The sequence below is a fragment of the Perna viridis genome, chromosome 11 (assembly GCF_037379345.1).
Source record: "Perna viridis isolate PV_CMFRI_1.1 ecotype Kerala chromosome 11, ASM3737934v1, whole genome shotgun sequence".
NCBI lineage: Eukaryota > Metazoa > Mollusca > Bivalvia > Mytilida > Mytilidae > Perna > Perna viridis.
The window spans coordinates 10,822,545-10,843,891 of NC_142455.1; the positions used below are offsets into that span (position 1 = coordinate 10,822,545).

General features: G+C 32.6%; 1 protein-coding gene across 1 annotated transcript in view; it reads left to right on the top strand.

The window, feature by feature from the left end:
* The first annotated feature begins 2,385 nt into the window (after positions 1-2,385).
* LOC148602958 (uncharacterized) overlaps positions 2,386-21,347 on the top strand; it is a 58,320-nt gene continuing 39,358 nt past the window's right edge. The window contains exons 1-4 of the mRNA XM_088552219.1: positions 2,386-2,467; positions 13,602-13,723; positions 15,435-16,612; positions 20,971-21,073. Coding sequence (XP_088408345.1) covers positions 2,466-2,467; positions 13,602-13,723; positions 15,435-16,612; positions 20,971-21,073 — 1,405 coding nt within the window. The 5' untranslated portion in view covers positions 2,386-2,465. The remainder of the gene's footprint in view (positions 2,468-13,601; positions 13,724-15,434; positions 16,613-20,970; positions 21,074-21,347) is intronic.

Below are 21,347 nucleotides of genomic sequence, written 5' to 3' on the forward strand. Positions count from 1 at the left end.
CAAATTATACCTATAATTATTAAATGTAATTATAAATTTAAGTATAGCAATCATCTCCATTTCCCCATTGATAAATTCAGAAAATATTACTTTATAGGGTTTAAAAGTTGAAACTCATATCAAAAACTTTAAAAATGATAACAATAATGCCCGGGTTCTGCTGATTATGTCTTGAAATACAACCTTTAACGTGTTTTTTATTTTTATTATATAAAGTCCGCATTATAAATTCAGCACTATAATTGTCAGTTCGATTATTATTGGTTGGCTATTTTTAGGTCAACGCTTGTTGACGCAGTAAAATACAACAAATCACGTCAAAGCTGTTTTGAAAAAAAAAAAATAACGACCGGTCAATAAACCCGCAAATTTACTCACAAACGTGAAAACATTGGGTCTTCTGTTTGTTGTTTGTTTGTTGGGGTTTAACGTCCGAGCAGCAATATTTCAGCTATGTTCAGACGATGAACATGAAATGGATGATAAAATGAACATGAAATGAAAAAAAAAAGGATGGGTCACAAGGATAATAGGGTCGACAAATTTTGATTGCCACTGGAAAAAGGGGTGGGTGGGTAAGGGTATTATAGCCTGACAACCCCAGTATGCAACACGCCAGGGGTACCCCATTCCACCACCTGGGGCACACATCCCAGTTGCTCTGTGGGCAGAGCGCCTAGCCCCCGGCTAGGTTTCTGAGCACTATTTAGTCGCCTTTTACGACAAGCTTAGCGCTGCTACAAGGCCTATTCTTTTAACACTCGGACCTGCACGGGGTCATTGGGTCTTCACTTAAATATTGAGTTGTAACAGTTCTCTTTCATACATCGACGGCACCCTGCATAACAGCTTTAATTAATATAATAAACCCTTCTAAAATGTTGTTAACAACACCATGGTCAAAACATTAAAAAAAGAAATTGAAATTACATTGGTATCGGTATACTAGAAAATAATACAGAAAAATATTAGTTATCTTTCTTTGGAAATATCATTACTGATAGAAGAAACATCGTACATATAAATATCTAATTGTACTTCAATAGTTAATTAGAAATAAGAATATTTTAATAGGTTTGTTAATAGTAATTACAATGATTTTTTTCTAAACCGAACCCCGTTACTCAAAACTGAAATTCGATTATAATTTGTTTCGACATAAATATATCGACATCCACTTCAAGTCAATATTTTCTATATCGCATTGTTTTGGTATAACAAAATATTTCGCAATATTTTTCATAATTTATTGCGGTATCGCCACACAAGTAGACATAAAATATATAGATAAGTTTGATATAACGCACCAATTCAATAGCAACGACAACAAAAAAAGTTACCTACACGCTTCCGTACGTTATTGATCCGGTTTAGGCATGTGTTGGCTTTACCAAAGTTCAAAACACTAATATAAAAAAAGTCTTTTATAAGTGTCTGATTCAGAATGTTTTTTTTAAATTATCATTCAGGCCTCTGTTCAGACTACATTAGATGCATAACCACTGTAGAACAAAATTTTCAGTTGATGAAATGGTCATGACGCATTCTAGTATTTGAATAACAAAACCTCCATGATTATTCAGTATATATCCGTCACAGCGTATATAGTCTTTGTAAAATGTAAATAAGGCACTATAAATTATTAATTTTAGCGTGTTTTCAATAGAATAAAAAATAGACTATCATTTCTTGACAAAAACGAATGTCTGCATGCTACAGCAGCCGACAAGTGTTATAATGATTCGAAAAGAATATTTATGTCGTTAATTCGCCAAGCAGTGTCGAAAAAATTAAACACACATAGCTTAGTCGAAATAACGACATATTCATGTGGAAAGAACAAAACAAAAAACCGAAATGACTTAGTAGCTTTTCGAGATGATATGTCGTTATATCGACATGAATATGTCGTTTTTTCTACTAACTATCGAAATATCGACAAAAAATTCTTACATGTATTTCGACAAAGTACATTTATGTCGTAAATTCGACAAATTCGACTGTTTTTACTACATTGATTCATTTTTTTTTCTTTTTTTGAATGACCGATGTCGGCATCCATAGTTTACCTTCAAAAGGTTAAAATCATAGATTTATCCTGATAAGCAGCGCACGTAGTGTGGAACCAGAAAATCTAAATATTCTAAAAGAATATTAAAAGAAAACCAGACGGTTTTTGTGTATATTGAAATTGCTTGAAGCGTCTGCTTTATTTATTTGATACACAAGTGAAATGCGATTACTTATTAATAAGCCCTAAAATATTTTTCAGAAAACTTTGAAAATCAATGAAAAGTATTGAATAATGAATTAAAGCTTTGTTTTAAAATTGTGAACAATTAAAAACGCTAAAAATATTTGTTTCCCGTTGCGTATCTACGAAAAGGAGAATCGATTAAACCTAGGTTTAAAACGTGAGACGTGTTGAATGTTTATTTCTAGGAATAGAATTTGTCAAATGACGGATGTGAGTAAACAATTTCATTTTGATTTCTTCTCTCGAATGTTTGAGCCCCTTTTTCCAATGAGTACATTTATTGTGTAATTGCATTAATTTTCGTAAATTCAAAATGCCTACCATCGGTAATATCGTGTCAACTGATTTTACCAACTTTTCATGGTGGCAATTTTATGCCGTCCGTTTTCATTGCAATATGCTGAAATCAATCATGATTACGGTTGGAGCATGCTAAAAAACAGGTTTGACCCTACCATTTCCACCGAAAATACCTGTCCCAAGTCAGCATTAATACAGCTGTTGCAAAATCACGAGTTTTTGCCTTGATATTGCCATTTCTTTTAAGTAGCACTCCAGCTAAGAATCATGCAAAATGTGATTCATTGTTGAAAAGCCTACATGTTTTTATTTTTCATATGATGTATGAATTGCCAAAGCAAACAAAAATTAATATTCGTTTTTTTTTCATATAACCCGTGTTCTATAATGAAAAATTTATAAAGAATGCATTGTAGATTTCAAAATTAAGGGAGATAACTCTTTAAATGACACTGAAATACAATAGAATCTATTGGATTTTCAATGTGGATTATCTCCTAAGAGCAGACAGATATGAATGAATAATTACCAATTCCATAATATAGACCCATAAAACAATTTAATTTTCCAGAATAAAAATATGTAGCCTTTTTGGTGGTGTATCACATTTTTCAGATTTTGCATGATTCTTACAAAGACAACTACTAAGGGATTTAGTTTCCTTTTGCCTACAAATTATTAATTCGGTAGTTTTGTTGCGTTGTGTTGCCAACAAGTTTCATACACTGTGATATTTAGAAATACAGTGAAACCGGTCCAAACCGAACCCGTTTTGGAATTCAGATTTCATTTGGTTCAGTTAAGACAGGGGGTCACTTTACCAAGGTTCAAAATAATTGAAACGGATATAGAATTTTACATGGAGAAGTGTGTGAATCAGACAAATTTTCGGATTATCCAGGGATATGTTTAGACAGGTTTTAATATTAAGTAGTACTGTAGTCTTTGTAAGAATCATAAATTCTGTAAAATGTAATATACCCAAAAAAAAGGCTACATATTTTTATTTTTGTAATTAAGTTGCTTTGTAAGTCTATATGATGAAATGTATAATAATTTATTCCAATCTATCTGCTCTTAGGAGATAACCTACATTGAAAATGCAACAATTTCTATTGTATTTTAGTGTTATTTACAGAGTTATCTCCTTTTAATTTGAATTCCACAGTACATGCTATACATTTTTTTATCTCCAAAGAGCACATTATATGAAAAGCCACATGTCAATTTATGTTGACTGTAACATATTAAACAAAATATCAAAGATAAAAATATATAAGCTTTCCAACCATGTATCACATTTTGCATGATTCTTACTGGAATGCTACTTAATTATCTATATCATACAAGCTATAATTTTGTAATCTATGTTCCCCAGGGTTGCCTTTTATCCAATTGTCGATCAAACCGTGTAGTCAAGCGCTACATTTTTGTAAATTATTGCTACCAGAGAGCCACAGATCAAAGCTATTTTTCTTTTTGTTTTAGGTGAACAAGTACCTATTTTTATTGACAATAATATCTGCAAAGCATAGTCATAAAAGTATATTAAAATTTGATGTGATGGATATGGATTATTACAAAGCATTTTATATTAATTCCTGTATAAAAGTACGAGGGCTTTCTTTCTAGATCTGTTTAAGTGTCGCAAGGCTCCAGGGTGATAATTTAAAGGAGGGCTGCTACAGGCTGTGTATACACAATGCTAAGTAGTGATTTCTTTATCATAAACATTACTTGGTTGGGGAAAAAAAATCCCTATCTATGGTATTTTAGGGGATGGGGATTGGGAAAATGGGGCTCGGGGGACGCGGATAGTGTATGGAGGATGGGGATTTTTAATTGGAAGGATGGGGAAATTATTTTTTTTTTATTGACATGATAACTGTATCAAATTTGATTAAGAGTAATAGTTCGAATGATGAAGAATTTAAAAATAAAAAAAATCAAATTTAAAAAGAAATAAATGTTTATAAGAAAATTGCAATATCCTATGGGGGATGGGATTTTTTCTGTGGGGAATGCATCGGAAAGTCCCAATGGTGAATGGGGGATGGTACATGGTGTAAATCTTATGCCATTCAATAACTGTATACTTTTGGGAAAAGGGATGCAATATTCGTTATCTGACCATGCTTCGGAACGATTGACATTCCTTCTAACCTTTTAAGTGGAAGAAATGAACAGGTCGGTTTTGCAGCTTGAATGCAAACGAGGATGTTAAGGGTCATGAACAGAAGCTTTCTTTCTTTTTCGACAATATCAGCGAAATGTAATTTGAAGTACCATTCTGTGTGAGAATTAGGCAAAGGGTGGCACATCATTTTCCCCATTTAGTCAATTTTGCCTGAAATATATTCAGTACATCTAGAAAACAACCAAAAAGCTATTTAAGTTTATCCTGAAGCATCAGTGACGTAGATATTTTTCGACTGCTTTATATAGGGAAACAGTGCGGGAAAATTTTCTCGTCATTTTGTCGTAGTGCATTTCAATTAAATTTGACCTATTAATATCTTAAAAATGCAAACTTTACAGACACTATGATGGTTATTTCTGGTAGTGATATGTATCAGGTATAATCAATTGGTTTATTTGAGTTGTTTCCCCTTCATGTGCCACACCATTCATGTATATACATTTTGCCTGATTCTTAGACGGAGAAGTACTTAACAAATAAATCGAGGATTTCTTTCATAATGATAAACATTTGCAAAGGATATATTTAGTAATAATTTTTTTATTTTTCATTTGTGGGGAGATTCAAAAGGCAACATTTTGTCCATAAATGAGGAAATCAAATTAAAAACTGTCGGACTAAGACCTTATAAAACTAATTTAACCCCAACTCAGATTCCAAGCGCTTGTCCAGAGTAAGGAGATGATGGTCATTTATGTGTTTTTGTGCTGTTTTATTACTATTTAGTTAAATTTTAAAGAAGTGTCATCATTTGCATGTAGTGGAAAGAATTTCCTCCCAGGAAATGTTAACATGATAAATACCCGTATAGGAGAGTCTTTTCCGTAAAGGAAATTGAAAACTTTAAGTTTGTTTCACAAACGGTTTTTTCCTTCGAAAAAATTGCTGTTTTGAAATTTCCTCAAATGAAATTTGATTTTAGGCCTATCAATTGTTTCATTTAGTTACTGTATGTAGGATCCAACAACCACATGCGCTTGTTTCGTATAAATAAAATAAAAATAAAAAGTACTCCATCTAGAGAGTACTTATCACTTTTATTTTTTATACGAAACAAGCGCCTGTGCTAACAACACATCATTTAACTTTCTGTTCAGGTGACCTTTCCGATCAGCAAATCATATTTTATCATTCAGGATTTTCAAAGTACCATTCATAGGAAAAAAACCGAGGAATCTAAAAAGGTCATCAGAACGTACAGAAAGTAGAAAGGAGTGTTGTTAAATCCTGCATGCAGTGACGGAATGAAATAATTGATAGGTCTTATTTCCATTTTTTAGGCTGACCTCGCCGAAGGCCATTGAGCTATTGCCATCACTTGGTGCCCGTCGTCGTCGTCTGTTAACAATTTTTCAAAAATCTTCTTTGAAACTACTGAGCGGAATTATATGAAACTTTGCACAGATAATCCTTAGGGTAATCTTGCACAAAAGTGTGTTCAGATTTGTGATCCGTTCAAAGACTTGGCCACTATTATTACAAATAAAACATAGGGGTCAGACATTCGTTTTGTTTTTGTTTTTTTTTTTCTTGCATGCATATATCTCCAAAACCGTTAGGTTTGAAATTCTGACTTACATAAAAGTGTTCAGCATGATGAGATGTATCTGTGGTCAAATTTTCATTTTATCCTGTTCAGCCATGTTGCATTTATTGCCCTTTTTCGACGTTTATTTTTTTATTTATTCATTTATTTATTTATTTATTTGCTATTTTTAATGTCAGTTCTTTCAAAATCCTCATCTGACACTACTTTACCAATTGGAACCAAACTTGATGTAAATGTTCCTTTGGGTATTCTGATAAGAAATGATATGGGAACTTTTATTCCTCGGATTTATCTCATGGCCGCCGTTTCTAAAAATAGAACAGAGGGGTTAGAATGTAGTTTTTCGCATTATCTCCAAACCGTTAGCTTTAGCTTAATTCTTTCAAATGCTGAAATGACCCTTATTATAAGGCCTACAAAATTCTTCAGGGATCAAAGTTGTCGGACGACTGCTTGTAAGAATTACTGCCCTGAAAGATGAAAAATGACTTTTTTTTTTTAGTTTTCAGCCAATATCTTGAAAATAATAATAGAAAAAACTTTCAATTACTGAAAATAATCTAAGTCCTATCAAAATCTTCATGAGTAAAAATTGTTAGACAACTTCTGGTTAAATTGTTAGACAAATTCTGGTTAAATTGTTAGACAACTTCTGGTTAAATTTTTAGACAAATTCTGGTTAAATTGTTAGACAACTTCTGGTTAAATTGTTAGACAACTTCTGGTTAAATTGTTAGACAACTTCTTGTTAAATTGTTAGACAACTTCTGGTTAAATTGTTAGACAACTTCTGGTTAAATTGTTAGACAACTTCTGGTTAAATTGTTAGACAACTTCTTGTTAAATTGTTAGACAACTTCTGGTTAAATTGTTAGACAACTTCTTGTTAAATTGTTAGACATCTTCTGGTTAAATTGTTAGACAACTTCTGGTTAAATTTATTGCCATTGAAAGTCAAAATTTTACCAGGTGAGTGATTCAGGCTCCTGGGAGCGAGGATCTGACTTGTCTAAGTGGCAAAAACTATTTTGGCATTCGCCGGAATGGCAAAGTCATCCTGGAGACTGTTATAAGACAAATATAATTAGCTTAGGAGACAACATATCTCAGCACTTCAACTTCCTGATCAACTGACTTCAAATATTCTCCTATTTGGATCAGATGAGATGTCTGATGAGTATAATGTTAAAATGTTTACCAAGGTTCAAAACTTTTTGATACAGAGCAAACGTTTCAAATTAACAACCTAAATTACACAATTACTTCTTTTGAATAATTCTAGCAATTCCTTATGACCTGAGTAAATACACAGAGCATTAAATATCAACCTCTTCGCTTTGCACCAAACTCACCAAATGCATGATATAAGCACTAGAGCACTACTTCCTTGAGCTATGCTATATGATATATTAGTATTCATGATTTCAGGAGACAGATTGATTTACGACTTTTAGTCTTGTTTCTAAATCTATTAATTTGATGTTGTTCGTTTCATTCTGTTGTTTTGGTTTGATGTTAAAATATGCAAATTACTTAATAAATATGTTTAAACTAAAGATAAATATAAAATTCAAAAAAAGTATCAATACTGGTATCGTTGTTGGTTATCTATGAGTGACAAAGTGGGGTTTGATGGTAAATGTCAACCGACAGACAACACGAATTAGGAACTACATTTAATTAACAAATAGAAAGAATTGAAAAAAATCCACAAAATAATTACAAAGAAATTTACAAAAAATGCATACAAAATTATCAGTTACCAAATATATGCAAAATATAGAATTATTGCAAATATTCAAACCAATAGTATCAATCCAATTGTATCTGTATGTTCAATACATATTGTACAAATAAACAGAAGATAACTCAACATTACATGTATAAGCATTTTCATGTAATACTCACAGTTAACTATAATAGTACACAAACTGACCATTAAAGTTCATTATAAGTACTCAGTATAACAAGGAAACTTAGCCATTCCCGACTTGCGGACCAACATTTTGTCAACATTTATCTCCCTTTGCAGCAGGTGTCTATTCGGAACACGTAAAATTTTCCATCCGATATCGACGATACTTTAGAAAATCTTGAAAGTCAAAAGGGAATTTCTCGTTCTACCGACCCTGCCGTAAATTTTCTTTACCCGGATACAAATGAAAATCATCCTTATGTAACCTACCAACAAAATGAAACACCCTGTAAATTTTAGAAACACCGTTGTGTTTGTCTGCTGGGGATTCCATTTTCATTCGAGTTACCTCTTTTTTTCTGCACCCAAATTCGAACATCGATTAGAGAGACTTCCAAATTATACCTGCTCTTACGGGAGGTAACTCTGCAAAAACAGGATAAAATATGGCTGCATCCCGAGCTCCGCAAGTAGGGAATACTGACTCAATGATATTCAAAATCAATATCAGAAAACAAGTAAAATAGCGCTTTAACTTGAAAAAATGAAAAGAAAGTAAATGGGAAAATGAAGAGCAAAAATACATGTACCAGGTTTAAGGGTGTACATACATCTTGGCCTCCTATAACACTGTACAAACTTCTAGGTATAAAATTAAATACTAATCACGAGTAGAAAATTTTAGAACATCCAACCCCTATGTATATTTTATTAGGCAGATTTTAGGCACAATCGCAAAATGCAATTAAGCGCACAATGAATAAGACCACTGTAGAGAAGTGATCAAATTCAATTGAATATGATAAAAAAAACATGATAATTAGGCTAGTAATAAAAGTTCGCTTGTCACCATATGTTATATACGGAAGCGTATTAAAGACATGGTATTCTTTTTTTTTTCTTTTTTTTTATATCAAATTACTTATTTGTTATATCAAATTATTTATTTTTCATATCAAATTATTAATTAGTTATATCAAATTGTTAATAATAACAAATAAATAATTAGATATAACAAATAAAAAAAGTAATACTATGTCCCCAATATGCTTTTAGTTTTAAATTGTACAAAAAAGTTTGGAAATTTATATTTCATACTTTTAAAGAAGAATGGTACCGTATAAGTCTGTGTCAAATAACATAAGCAACCATGTATAGAAAATTGAAAATAAATAGTCATGAGAATTATTGATGAAACAGGTTTGGTAAATTCCACTTCTCTTTCTAAAATTCGGTGTTGTGTCGCACCAGTTTTCGAATTCGAGACCGGGAGATACGACAATTTATAAAACCTGTTTAATTGGTTTTTTTTAGTTTTGAGGATGAAAGAGTAATCAAGAGAACCAAGGTTCTAGCGGGATTCAAAAGAACGCGATCCAGGGACAAATACCAGACAGGGAAAACAGACACACACAACAAAGAAAATTAAATAAGCAAAATTATACGTACAAGGAAACAAAAGTAAATGTACAACTCGGACTCCACTAAAAACTGGGAGCATTAACCAGGTGCACCAGTAAGGTAAGCGTCTTCTGCTTTTCTAAAAACACCCGCCGAGTTGCTAATAAAAAGTCATGACACGTTGAACAAATCGGTTCTCATGGTGCAAATGTATACACCGTAACGATTCACGATGTCATGATAACGACTATAAAACTTCTGTAGCGATGACTTCAATAACATTGTAGCAATATAACCTTGTTCCAGTAGCCTAATTGTAAGAAGTCGAGCGCGGTACAAAAAGTCGGCGAAGTTACGACCAGCTGTGGCATAACGTACAAAATGTACATGTATGAGTTTTGATATGAAAAAAAATGTGTAGAAGGGGTGTTTCCACAGATGAAAGGAAAGTTTACAACAAGGACAGAAAAGTTAACGCGTTTGTCGTATAGTTTGGTCAAGGTATGAGGCTAACTTCACAGTGTCTGTAATATCCTTTATTTCAAGTTCGTTGGAGTAGATGCAATGTATGAAATCCCCGAACTAGCATTGTTTAACAATATTACGCCTTCTATATAGCGGAAACTGAGATTAAAGGATTTGGCTAAAATATGTTTCTACCTTTTTACCAGATCAGCTATAAAGCCAGCCTCATAAGAGTGGGGGAATAGGTCGGCGAGTAGAATAGCACAATTTGTTCACATTGGAATGCCATTTGTTGAAAACGCGTCCACCACAATGGACAATTATGTTGTCGATAAAAAAAATCCAGCATTTTGAAAACATCTTCAATATATTTGGATGATGATCCGGAATCTTCCTTTTTACAAAGTATGAGGAATCTCTGCCAAGAACTACGTATTTGTATCTAGATGTTCTTCTGGAGAAGCAACGATGAATAATCTTTTTGAATCGGGATTTTAACTGAATGTAGAGAATAGAAGTATAAAGGTTGAAAAATCTTAGGTTTTAATGCTATTATATTCTGATAATAATACCGAATTGAGGCTGCAGGTTTCCTGAAGATCTTCAGAATTTTCCATGATCAACTATGTCCAGACTACAGAAAAGACGTGTTTTTGGAGTAACCATTTTTGCAGATTAACGTTTACAATTGTATTTTACTCATGTCGTTTTTATCAAAAATAATTCCTCAAAATTTCCGGGCCGCTGTACTAAAATATTAATAGGAAAATATTACAATTTTGGGGAGTTGAAAGTACAGGAAACTTTAAAGCTGGTTTCCACTTGAGCATACTGGTAGAATAAACTATCGTTACTTTATGTACCCATGCGCTTTTATGCCATACGGTTTCTAAGTCTCGTTCTAGTTTCACATCCCTTACCGAAATTTCTGATGTAGAACATATTGAAATCCGAAGACCGGTCTGCATTTTATTGTTTACTTCCAGGATCTCTAAGAGAAATCAAGGGAACCAAGGTTATAGCGGTAATCAAAAGAATGTAATCCAGGGACAAAGACCAGACATGGAAAACAGACATACACAACAAAGAACATAAAGTAACTAAAATCATACATACAAAGTAACAAAAGCAAATGAGCAACTCGGACTCCACTAAAAACTGGGAGCATGGACCAGGTGCACTGGTAGGGTAAGCGTCCTCTGTGAATTTCTAGAAATACCCGCCGAGTAAACGCTGTATTACAATGCAAATTCTTCTATTTTTACACTTTTCTTAACACTTTTATGATGTGGAAATAGATATTTATCATTTTTATTGGTATCTTTACACGAAAATATGTTTTGCTTTTATATACTGAATCCAACGCTAAGAAAATGACAAATCTCTATGCATTTGAATGGTAGACTATGACCCATTCTCGTGAGTCACATGACGAGACTTACAAACCCTATTGTTATAAAGTTATCGGAAACTTTTACAAAGTCATAATAATTTTAACTAATTGCAGTTACGTGATGTCTGTCTATTTGTGTAAATGAAAAGGAGAGATAAAATGGTTTTTCTACTCTAATTCGGCGCATAGTCGATACAGAGACATAATTATGGCAAGCCAAAGTGGACAAAAATCAATATTTTGTAGTATTAGAAAATAATTTTTTAATATTATAATCATTATTTTAATATTAGAAAATATTTTAATATTTTGTAATATTAAAAAAAAATACTTTCTAATATAATTACAAATTCCTGATTTTGTAATATAATATCAATTGAATCTGTAATACTAATTTAATTTGTAATATCAAAAAAATCACTTTGCAATATTGCAAAATCAGTCACATTTTTGCAATATTACAAAATGATTTTCTAATATTCAAAAATCGTAACTGAATACAACAAATGTATTTTCTAATATTAGAAAATCCATTTCTAGTATTAAAAATCGATTTTTAATATTAGAAATTCAATCGAATTTTTAATATTAAAAAAGGGTTTTGTGATATTAGAAATGATTTGTAATATTATAAAATTAATTGTCAAATATTAAAAAAAAACACATTTTTTTATATTACAAAATTATTCTTTAATATCAGAAAATATTTTTTAATATTAGAAATTAATTTTTTAAAATATTGAAAATTCATTTTCAGATATAAAACATTCCTGATATAGTAATATTTTAAAATTTCACACATTTGGTAATATTACAAATTGAATTTGTTATTATTAGAAAATGAATTTGTTATACAAGTATTAGAAAAAATGAATTTGTAATTATAATATATATTAGAAAATGAATTTGAAATATTAAATAATCACTTTGCAATATTGCAAAATCAGTTACATTTTTATATATTACAAAATGATTTTCTAATACTAAAAAATTGTAATTGAATACGACAAATCCATTTTCTAATATAAGAAAATCAATTTCTAATATTAAAAAATCGATTTTTTTAATATTAGAAATTCAATTGAATTTTCAATATTATAAATGATTTTCTAATATTAAATAAATGTTTTATAATACTAGCGTCAAATGTCTATAGATGCCCACTCCTCAAATCGGACAGTAAACCAGTCTGCTCTTTGCTTAGACTGGTTCCCGATCTCAATATTCCTTCGTGACAGTGTATGGCTATTAGTTAATACCAGGAACAAGGATACTGTTTGCTCAAATTTAAAAAAAAAAGGTAGTCAAATTCGAGAAATATAAAAACAGTCTATTATTCCAACACAAAACAAAACACAAATCCTTTTTTATGTACATGTAACGAATAGAAATAGATTAAGAAGACAATATTTGATTTAGAATTATCCATATTCGAAAACGCCTCTATGAATTAAGACTCAATTCTAACATGACGTCTTCATATCGTCAAACAGTATAAGTCGGTACAACCCCACCTTTAGCACCTGTGCACTGTCTGTTTTCTTTCGCTATCGCTTCGAGACAAAACGCTCAATTTAAAAAGTTTACGCGATGATTTAAGGGCTGAGAGGTTATCTAATTGAAATCAATTGTATAAATACACATATCTAACACATACGATGACATAAATATACAAATTAATCCAACTTCCATACGGGGGAGGTTAAACGGAACAGCTGTTATTTTGGCTACGCCTAGGGAAATTTTTTGTCACAAAAATGCCGTATTTGTCATATTAGAAAAGAAATTTTTCTTCCAGGGGTAGATTTGTACTTATTTTAACATGGGTTTGGCATTTATATTCTCATTTAACTCCTCGCTATCGCTCGGTGTTAAATAATCGAATATAAATGCCGTACCCGTGTTAAATTGAGTACAAATCTACCCCCTACACGAATTATTTCTTAAAGAACCATTTACATCCAAAATCATTTTATTCTAATTCAATTAATCAACCTTCGTAATTTTCCAGTACATGTATAATGGTCAATAAAAAGGATCACTTAACATTCGAGAAAAAGTATCCACATTTGTACAACTGGACCTAGTACGCTAACTATCATGTAAATATTTTCTCTTCAGGGATTCTTCCATGTTTTGTTTGTGCTGGCAAGGCTTCAGTCATCAACTGAAAAACTGCACCACCATTTTGTTAATACTGTGTACAATCCTTTTTGCTGCATCTACTTCTTTAAGTTCAGGAGGTATGTTTCAATTGTTTAGAAATAAAGCTACGAAAAATGTATATTTTAAAAAAAATACTAAGCCATAATAGCTACGCAATACTTTAAAGGGAGCCAAGATTTTAACAGAAACCAAAAGAATACAATCCAGGTTTAAAGACTAGACCAAAAAAAAAAAAAAAAAAACAGACACAAAAAACAAAGAACATGAAATAACCTTAAAAAACGTACACAGAAAGAAAAGTAAATGACAAAAAGTAAAAACAAAAACAAAAGTAAAAAACACGTGATACTACATGTATGTAATAATTTATTGATAGCGAGCACCGCGAAGCGGTGTGAGCTCTACCGTTATTACGTGTACTTTCTAAATTTCACTTAAGGTTCCCTAATATACTAACGAGAAAAAAGTCATGTCCCGGAAGTAACAAAAAGTTACTGTCCTTACGGAGAAAATTCATCATTTCCTTCAATCAAACAAAAAAAATATATGTTAAAATTACGTTTCAGTAAAAATAGATTCATCTTTTCTGATAGTTTTTAAGTCTTTTAATAATTTGTTTTACTTATTTAAAGAAGTGAATGTTATGTTCATAAAAACTTCGGAAAATACGTGGATGTACGTACGTGTATCTCCGCTGTTAAACTGCTGTTGTTGTCAAGAACCTAACCCGCCTCGGAAAAAACACATTACATTAAAATCGAAGCATAGCTTTTCTAAGATAGGAAATGCAATCATTTTCTTATTTGGAATTTGCAGCTGTCGTCTCAATTTTGTTTACGTCACATGATATGTGTAAAATATTCCCACCATGCGTGGAGAACTGTAATATTTCCGGTATCTGTACAGATTGATCTGACAGGCCAAAACTGAAATGGATGTTGCTAGAGTTGCCATTAAGGATAAAAAATGTTAAGTATTGCGAAGGGCTATAAAGTTATTGAGCATTGTGATAGCGAGGGGAAAGTGGGGTATGGGGTTGGAATTTTGGGGGCAAAAATTGTTCAAGTTATTCATTTATTGAAGAAAAACTCCCCCATTAATTAAAAAGACAGATTTTCAAATAGAAATATTGATCTTGCTTGCTGGTTAAATATAAACAAAAATATTACACTTGCGAAGCAAAAATTTCCATCCGGGTCGACCCCACTCTTTGTAATATCCATTATTATTTTTACGAGTCTCGGACAGACGGTACATGTATGGTGAAGCTCACGGTGCTCGCTGATTTAAGCAATGCCTACACCATATTATTCCCAATTTTCATATACACGTATATACATGTAAAGGTATTATACTGTTTACATACAGAACCGCTGAATTCAGATATAAAATATAGAAAAGCACGAATGGTGTAACAGAAGAAGGTTGTTGTGTTCGCTAGTTTCACTTCTAGTAGTCAACAAATGATCTCCACGGACCATCTTTATTTAAACATTTTGTTCGAAAAAAATATTGTTAGGAATTTGTGGTATGTTTATAAAGACCCACGAGAAGCGATTATGTGCAAAAACAATATTGCTCAAACAGCTCTATAATACAGGCGCAGAAAGGGGGATACAAAATAATATCGGTCATTCCCCCCTAATGCACAAAAATAACACAATTTGCAAACAAAAGGTATGTCTAACCACCGGAAACCCCCTCCCTACAAATCTTGCAAAGACATATCACTGTAAAATGCAAGTAAAATATGATTGCCTATTTTAATTTACTATTTGCCTTCCTTAGGTGTCCATACAAGGTTTATAGCCATCCCTTTCCTGAAACCAAATGAATCGTCAGATGTCTCTGTGGTTATAGAATCGCACAGTAATACCACAAATTGTATTTCATCTGATACTCTACGCGTTGGAGATAGAACTATTACACCGAGTCAAGGTGCATGTTCTGGTAACAAATTTCAGCACAACTTCACATTACAACCAGGGGAGATAACATCTGCTGGGAATATAGGTGGAGCTGCTATTCATTTATCTGTAATACTAAACGGAAGTCCATTTCAGTACTCCGTGCGGCTACAATACCAAGATTTGGCGCCTTTTTCTGTTTATGCTTTAGACACACCAGGAACACAGTACAACGTTGTCACATATTGCCAGATTTTAGGGTTTTGTTACGTTGCTGTGACACGAGGCACAATTAACGACGGAACGTCGAACGTGTCTGTAAAGTTACCGAATGACAGATCAATCAAAATTAAACTAAACGAAAATTACTACCAAAACGGACAAGAGTTCACTTTTCAGCTTAAAAATTCACAAATTGCTGTATTTGAATGCAAAGCCTGTGATTTGACTGGTACCACCATTAACAGCTCCTCAAATCTTGTTGTTTTCGCTGGAGGAAGGGAAACTGTTGTGAGAACAGGGAATTCTACTACTTCTTTTATCTCCCAGATTTTTCCGGTTAATACCTGGGGAAGATCGTTCTTTCTTTTTGGATCTGAAGCAAGTAACGTAGGCGATATTTTCCGTGTGATATCACGATATGATGACACTGTAGTAAAAATGGACAAATTCCACACAAGCAGACTTCGAAGTACAACGCAATGGATACAAAAGGCTCTCTATCCAGGGGACGTAGTCCACATATCCGCAGATAAACCAATAATGATAGCACAGATAATTACAAAGGCTTCCGGTCAGTCTAAAATGACGATAGTACCGCCAATCGAGCAATATTATGATACGGAATTTTCCGTCAAATGTCAATTTGAAGGATTATCAATTTACAGTACAGATAATCCTGGTCCGATTTATAAACCTATTGGATTGTCAGGATATGTTTATGTACCCTTCAATGCCACAGAATGTTCACTGGGCAAGGCAAATGGGATTATAGTTGTAGTTAATAGGATTGATGCATCTATAATTGATATGCAATATATTTCAAACCCAGTATTGAAGGTAAGGCTGAGTTTTACTATGAATTATTAACCAACTTACTACAATATGTATAGAAATGCCCATCCTTTATGAACCGAAAATTTCGACAACTGGTAATCGCGAACCGGAAATTCCTACAGCCAGTCATTACGAAATCACAGCCATGCATTACGAATTTCTAAACAGGGCATAAATACTGGGCCATTATGAACTAAATCAAAATAGCGTACATTTCTTAAAATAAGTAACAACTTAAATTAAGAGTGACCTAATAATTCAAATAATTAGATTAGAATACTTAAAGTTGCTGAAAGATGGTACTGGGCATAAGTACATTGAACTATTAGGTATCTTTAATCATAAGCTTTAAATTTACAATTTGGGGGTATTATTGGAAAAGGCATGCAACAAAAATGAAATCTCGAAGCGGGAGCACATACTTTTCTATACAGAAATGCAAAAGAAAAAAGACGACTTGCGTGTTTCAGTGATTTTCAGACGAAATTTGCAGTCAAATCTCATTGTTTTACACGAATCCAGGTGTTGAAATTAATGTTCAAACTGAATTTCTTTTCTCTTTTTACTCACCTACCTTGTGCGCTCCTCTGTCAAAATAACATTTAAAAATAGCTTGATTACAGATCAAAATGCACTTAAAAGCACGGTTTTTACCTAAAAAATTACCAAATTATCATTTTGTTTGGTTGTTTTTTTTTCAAATTTCCCTGGTCACATGCTAGGACAGTATCAATAAACCTAAGAACGGAAACAACCCAAATATTCCGTAAATTATGGATATCTGAAAAGTCATGGTTTTTGTCGGGCGATTGCTCACGTGATTGATTAGCTCATAAATATTCATTTTTGGTGATCGCAATTTCTCCATATTATAATCTATAAGGTATGTATAATCTTGTACTTGTCTATAAATTTACGATTTTTTGGTGGGATTATTGGAAACGACAACGAAACCTTCATGATTTATTTTCATAAATATTTGATTCATCGAGATATGAACTTATATTTAATTAATGTATAATATGTATTGATAATAGATTCTGACTATGTCCTGAAATAAAGTTGGTTAATAAAAATATCAATGCATGGCCATTTCCATATTGGCCCTGTAACATGCCCTTGGTATTAATAATGTCCTCAGATGGCTGTAATGGCCCTCGGCGTTGCCTTGGCTATTGTAGTCATCCTTGGCCATTATTAATACCTTGGACATATTACAGGGCCAATATGGAAAAGGCCACACATTAATACTATGGTATTTTTATATATTACATGGTGTGCATTCTTCTATTTTCATGGGTTATTAAGGCCATGTGATTCAATGGATATTCAGCGTACCGTCATGTTTTTATTTATATGTATATGGAAGCTTTATTTCTATTTTTATATACATTGACACTATGTTTTTAAAAATGGAAACGGATACAAACCGTTCCGAAGTCTCGGAAGGAACTTGAAAATTAATACAGTGATAGAGTTAAATATGCTAAACATGATTTTTGCAAAACTATGGAAACGAAATGTTCCCGTTGCCAAAGAAATCGATTTTCCCTCCTAAATTTCAAAGTGCGCCGATTTGAATGAAAAGTTTGACATGCCGAGGCCGTAAATTTTGAGGTTTCAAGACGATCATAAAGTCGACGTTGCCATAGTGACCGACTTCAAAATTTCAAAATGCTTCGTCAAAGATGAAAATGAAATGCCGAGTCTCAATTTAGAGTACATAATATGCAATATCATTTCCAAATGCACCTTTTACATGTTTAATATATAAATTTTCTCGGTCAATGAGTTAAAAATGTATATGGACCCGTTTGAATATATTCACTGGTCCATATACCTGTATAACGTATTGAATTCCTTAAAAGTCCATAATTGATAAATACCAGAGTTTTTATACCTTTAGGCACAAATGATGATGGTATTTATCCTATATTATTTATTCAACATTACACTTTAGTTCTAAACAAGTAAGAGTTAAAATTTAATGTTACTGCACCTAATGTCCCTCTGTGAGTCTCCTTGTTTTTGTTTTTGTTTTCTTTTGGTTTGTTTTTTTTTGGGGGGGAGGGGGTAGTTTATGATGCTAATGCTTTAAGTGTGTGTGTGTGTGTGTGTGTGTGTGTTACGTCATGCTTTTCTTATCTCCAATTTTTAGAAATTATTTATTTTATTCGGTTCGCTACAATGTAATGTATGTAGATCGACTTTGTTCCCTGATTATACGTTCTGATTATGGATTTGGATTTTGACGTACGTGTCCCATTGTTCCCGCTTCGGTATTTTTGTCGATACATGTAATGACAGTTGGAACAATCATTGATACAACATTCAAACTTGATACAGCTCTTAATTTAGATTGCCAGAAAATTCTTAATATTTGCTCTAAGACACAAGAAATATGCAATTTATACAAATTTAAAGAAAATGCTTAATATTTCTGACCCCCTACTCTATGGCTCATGACCCTTGTGATAAAATTTTATACCAATCCATACAAACATACCGGTACCTAAAATATGAATGAAGGTAGACCTATGGTAAGGGACATATCTCATGAAATCAGTGATATGTTTGCATCATACTCAATTTCACCAAAGCCTCTCCAGCTTCCGTTTGATGCAGAATAAATTCAAGTTAGTTAGATGCTTACATAAGATTCATGTAAAATGTTGAATACAAACCTTCCAATGCTTTTTAAGAGTTATGTCCCTTACCCTAGGTATACCTCTTTAATTATAATGAAATACGTGCTTTTTGGTTCTTTTTACCCATATACTAAACAGTAAGTTCATAACTCCCTAAACCAACTAAAATATTTCTTTTATGGAATCTTATTGAAAAATTGTAAGGAGGTCCATACTGTTTTACTCATTCCATTATGTAGAAACAGGCAATCTAATTAAAATTAAACCTATCAATTTTTCCATTCAGTCACTGCATGTAGGATCTAACAATACTGTGACGCTATTCGTTTTTCTGTTTAGATGTAGAAGCTACATATACAGTGAAACCTGTCTAAACCGAACCCTGAATTAACCGAAACCCTGCCTAAACCAGACAACTCCTGAGGTCCCATTGTGTCTGTGTCATTTTGAACCTGGTTAAATCCTACACCTGTCCACCCCGACCGAATTCTACAGTCCGAAAGGGGTTCGGTTTAGAGAGGTTGTACTGTAAATACTTATTCTTTGTACATTGTATGCACTTTTTGAAACAGCCATTTGGTTTAGGTTGTGAGATAATGCAACGATATATTTTGTCTTCCTTTTAAGTAGCACTCCAGCTAATAATCATGCAAAATGTGATTCATGGATTAAAAGCCTACATATTTTTATTTTTGATATTTTGTTTGAAATGCCATAATAAATAGAAATAAACATTCAATTTTTCATATAACCCGTGTTCTTAGGACATAAAACATATAGAATGCACTGTAGATTTCAAAATTAAGGGAGATAACTCTGTATATGACACTCGAATACAAAAGAACCTATTGGATTTTTAATGTTGATTACCTCCTAAGAGCAGGTAGATTTGAATAAATAATTACACATTTCATAGTTTAGACCTATAAAACAACTTAATTACAAAAATAAAAATATGTAGCCTTTTTGGGGGTGTATCACGTTTTTCATATTTTGCATGATTCTTACTAAGACTACTACTAAACCCTTAAAAAGCAAGATTTTGATATTTCTGTAAAAAAAATGTACTATTGACGATTGTCAAATGGAAAAAATTCTGAATTGCAAGTACAAATAAGGCCTTTTTCAACGAGAAACCACATGTAATAATATTCTGAAAACTGAATGCAATTTAAAAAAAAGGATCAAATTTATTTTACCTTAATCTATCTTCTTTTAGACTAAGAGGGTGTGAAAAGCATATTAATTCCTTTTTAACAGCTTATCATTGATCAGCAATGACCACTTAAAAAGGAAATGTACGCTAAATTGGCTTCGCCTTCATGATTCTTTTTCATAATCCATATCTTATCCTAGTTTAACTTATAAACGAGAATTGATATGGTAAATATGTCAAAGGCACAACAACCCCACCGGAATGAAAAATGTCAATTAAATGCCATCCATGGGTCTTCAATGAACGACGAGGAACCCCTCACACCATTTGGGCAGGTTTCAGCTGCCCCCCTCCCCAAAAAAAAAAAAAAAAAAAAAAAAAAAAAGACTCAAGCAACATAAAAGTAACCTGAAAGTGGTTACGAAACAAGATGTACAAAGGCCAGGAATGTCTGACTTAGGACAGGCGGAAAAGTGCGGCGGAGTTGTGTATATTTTCAGTTTAAACAGGGACTGGTTTAGATAGGTTTCAGTTTTACACTGTGATAAACATTTTAGGAAATATTTGTGACTAAACCAATGGTGGCTGGTGACATGGAGGACAATGATAACGATGGACAGATCGATGAAGACACTTGCGGATACAAGCAGTTCTTTTCCGGTAAGTATCATTATATTATTTACCAACCTTTTCCATTGGAAATGCCAAGCTCCGAACAGAGTCTGACGTTCGAAACTCACTCCAGACGCCTCTGCGAGAATCTTGAAGTGTCAGACGACGTCTGAATTTCGAAAGGCCTGTGTATGACGGTTAGTAAAAGAGAATGAACATCTACCGCTGCATGGAGAACGTAGGAATACATGTACCGAGTCAGGACATTTGTAGTTCCCTATTTTTTCTTTTGACTTTAACCTCGTTTTTAGCATTTCGGTAA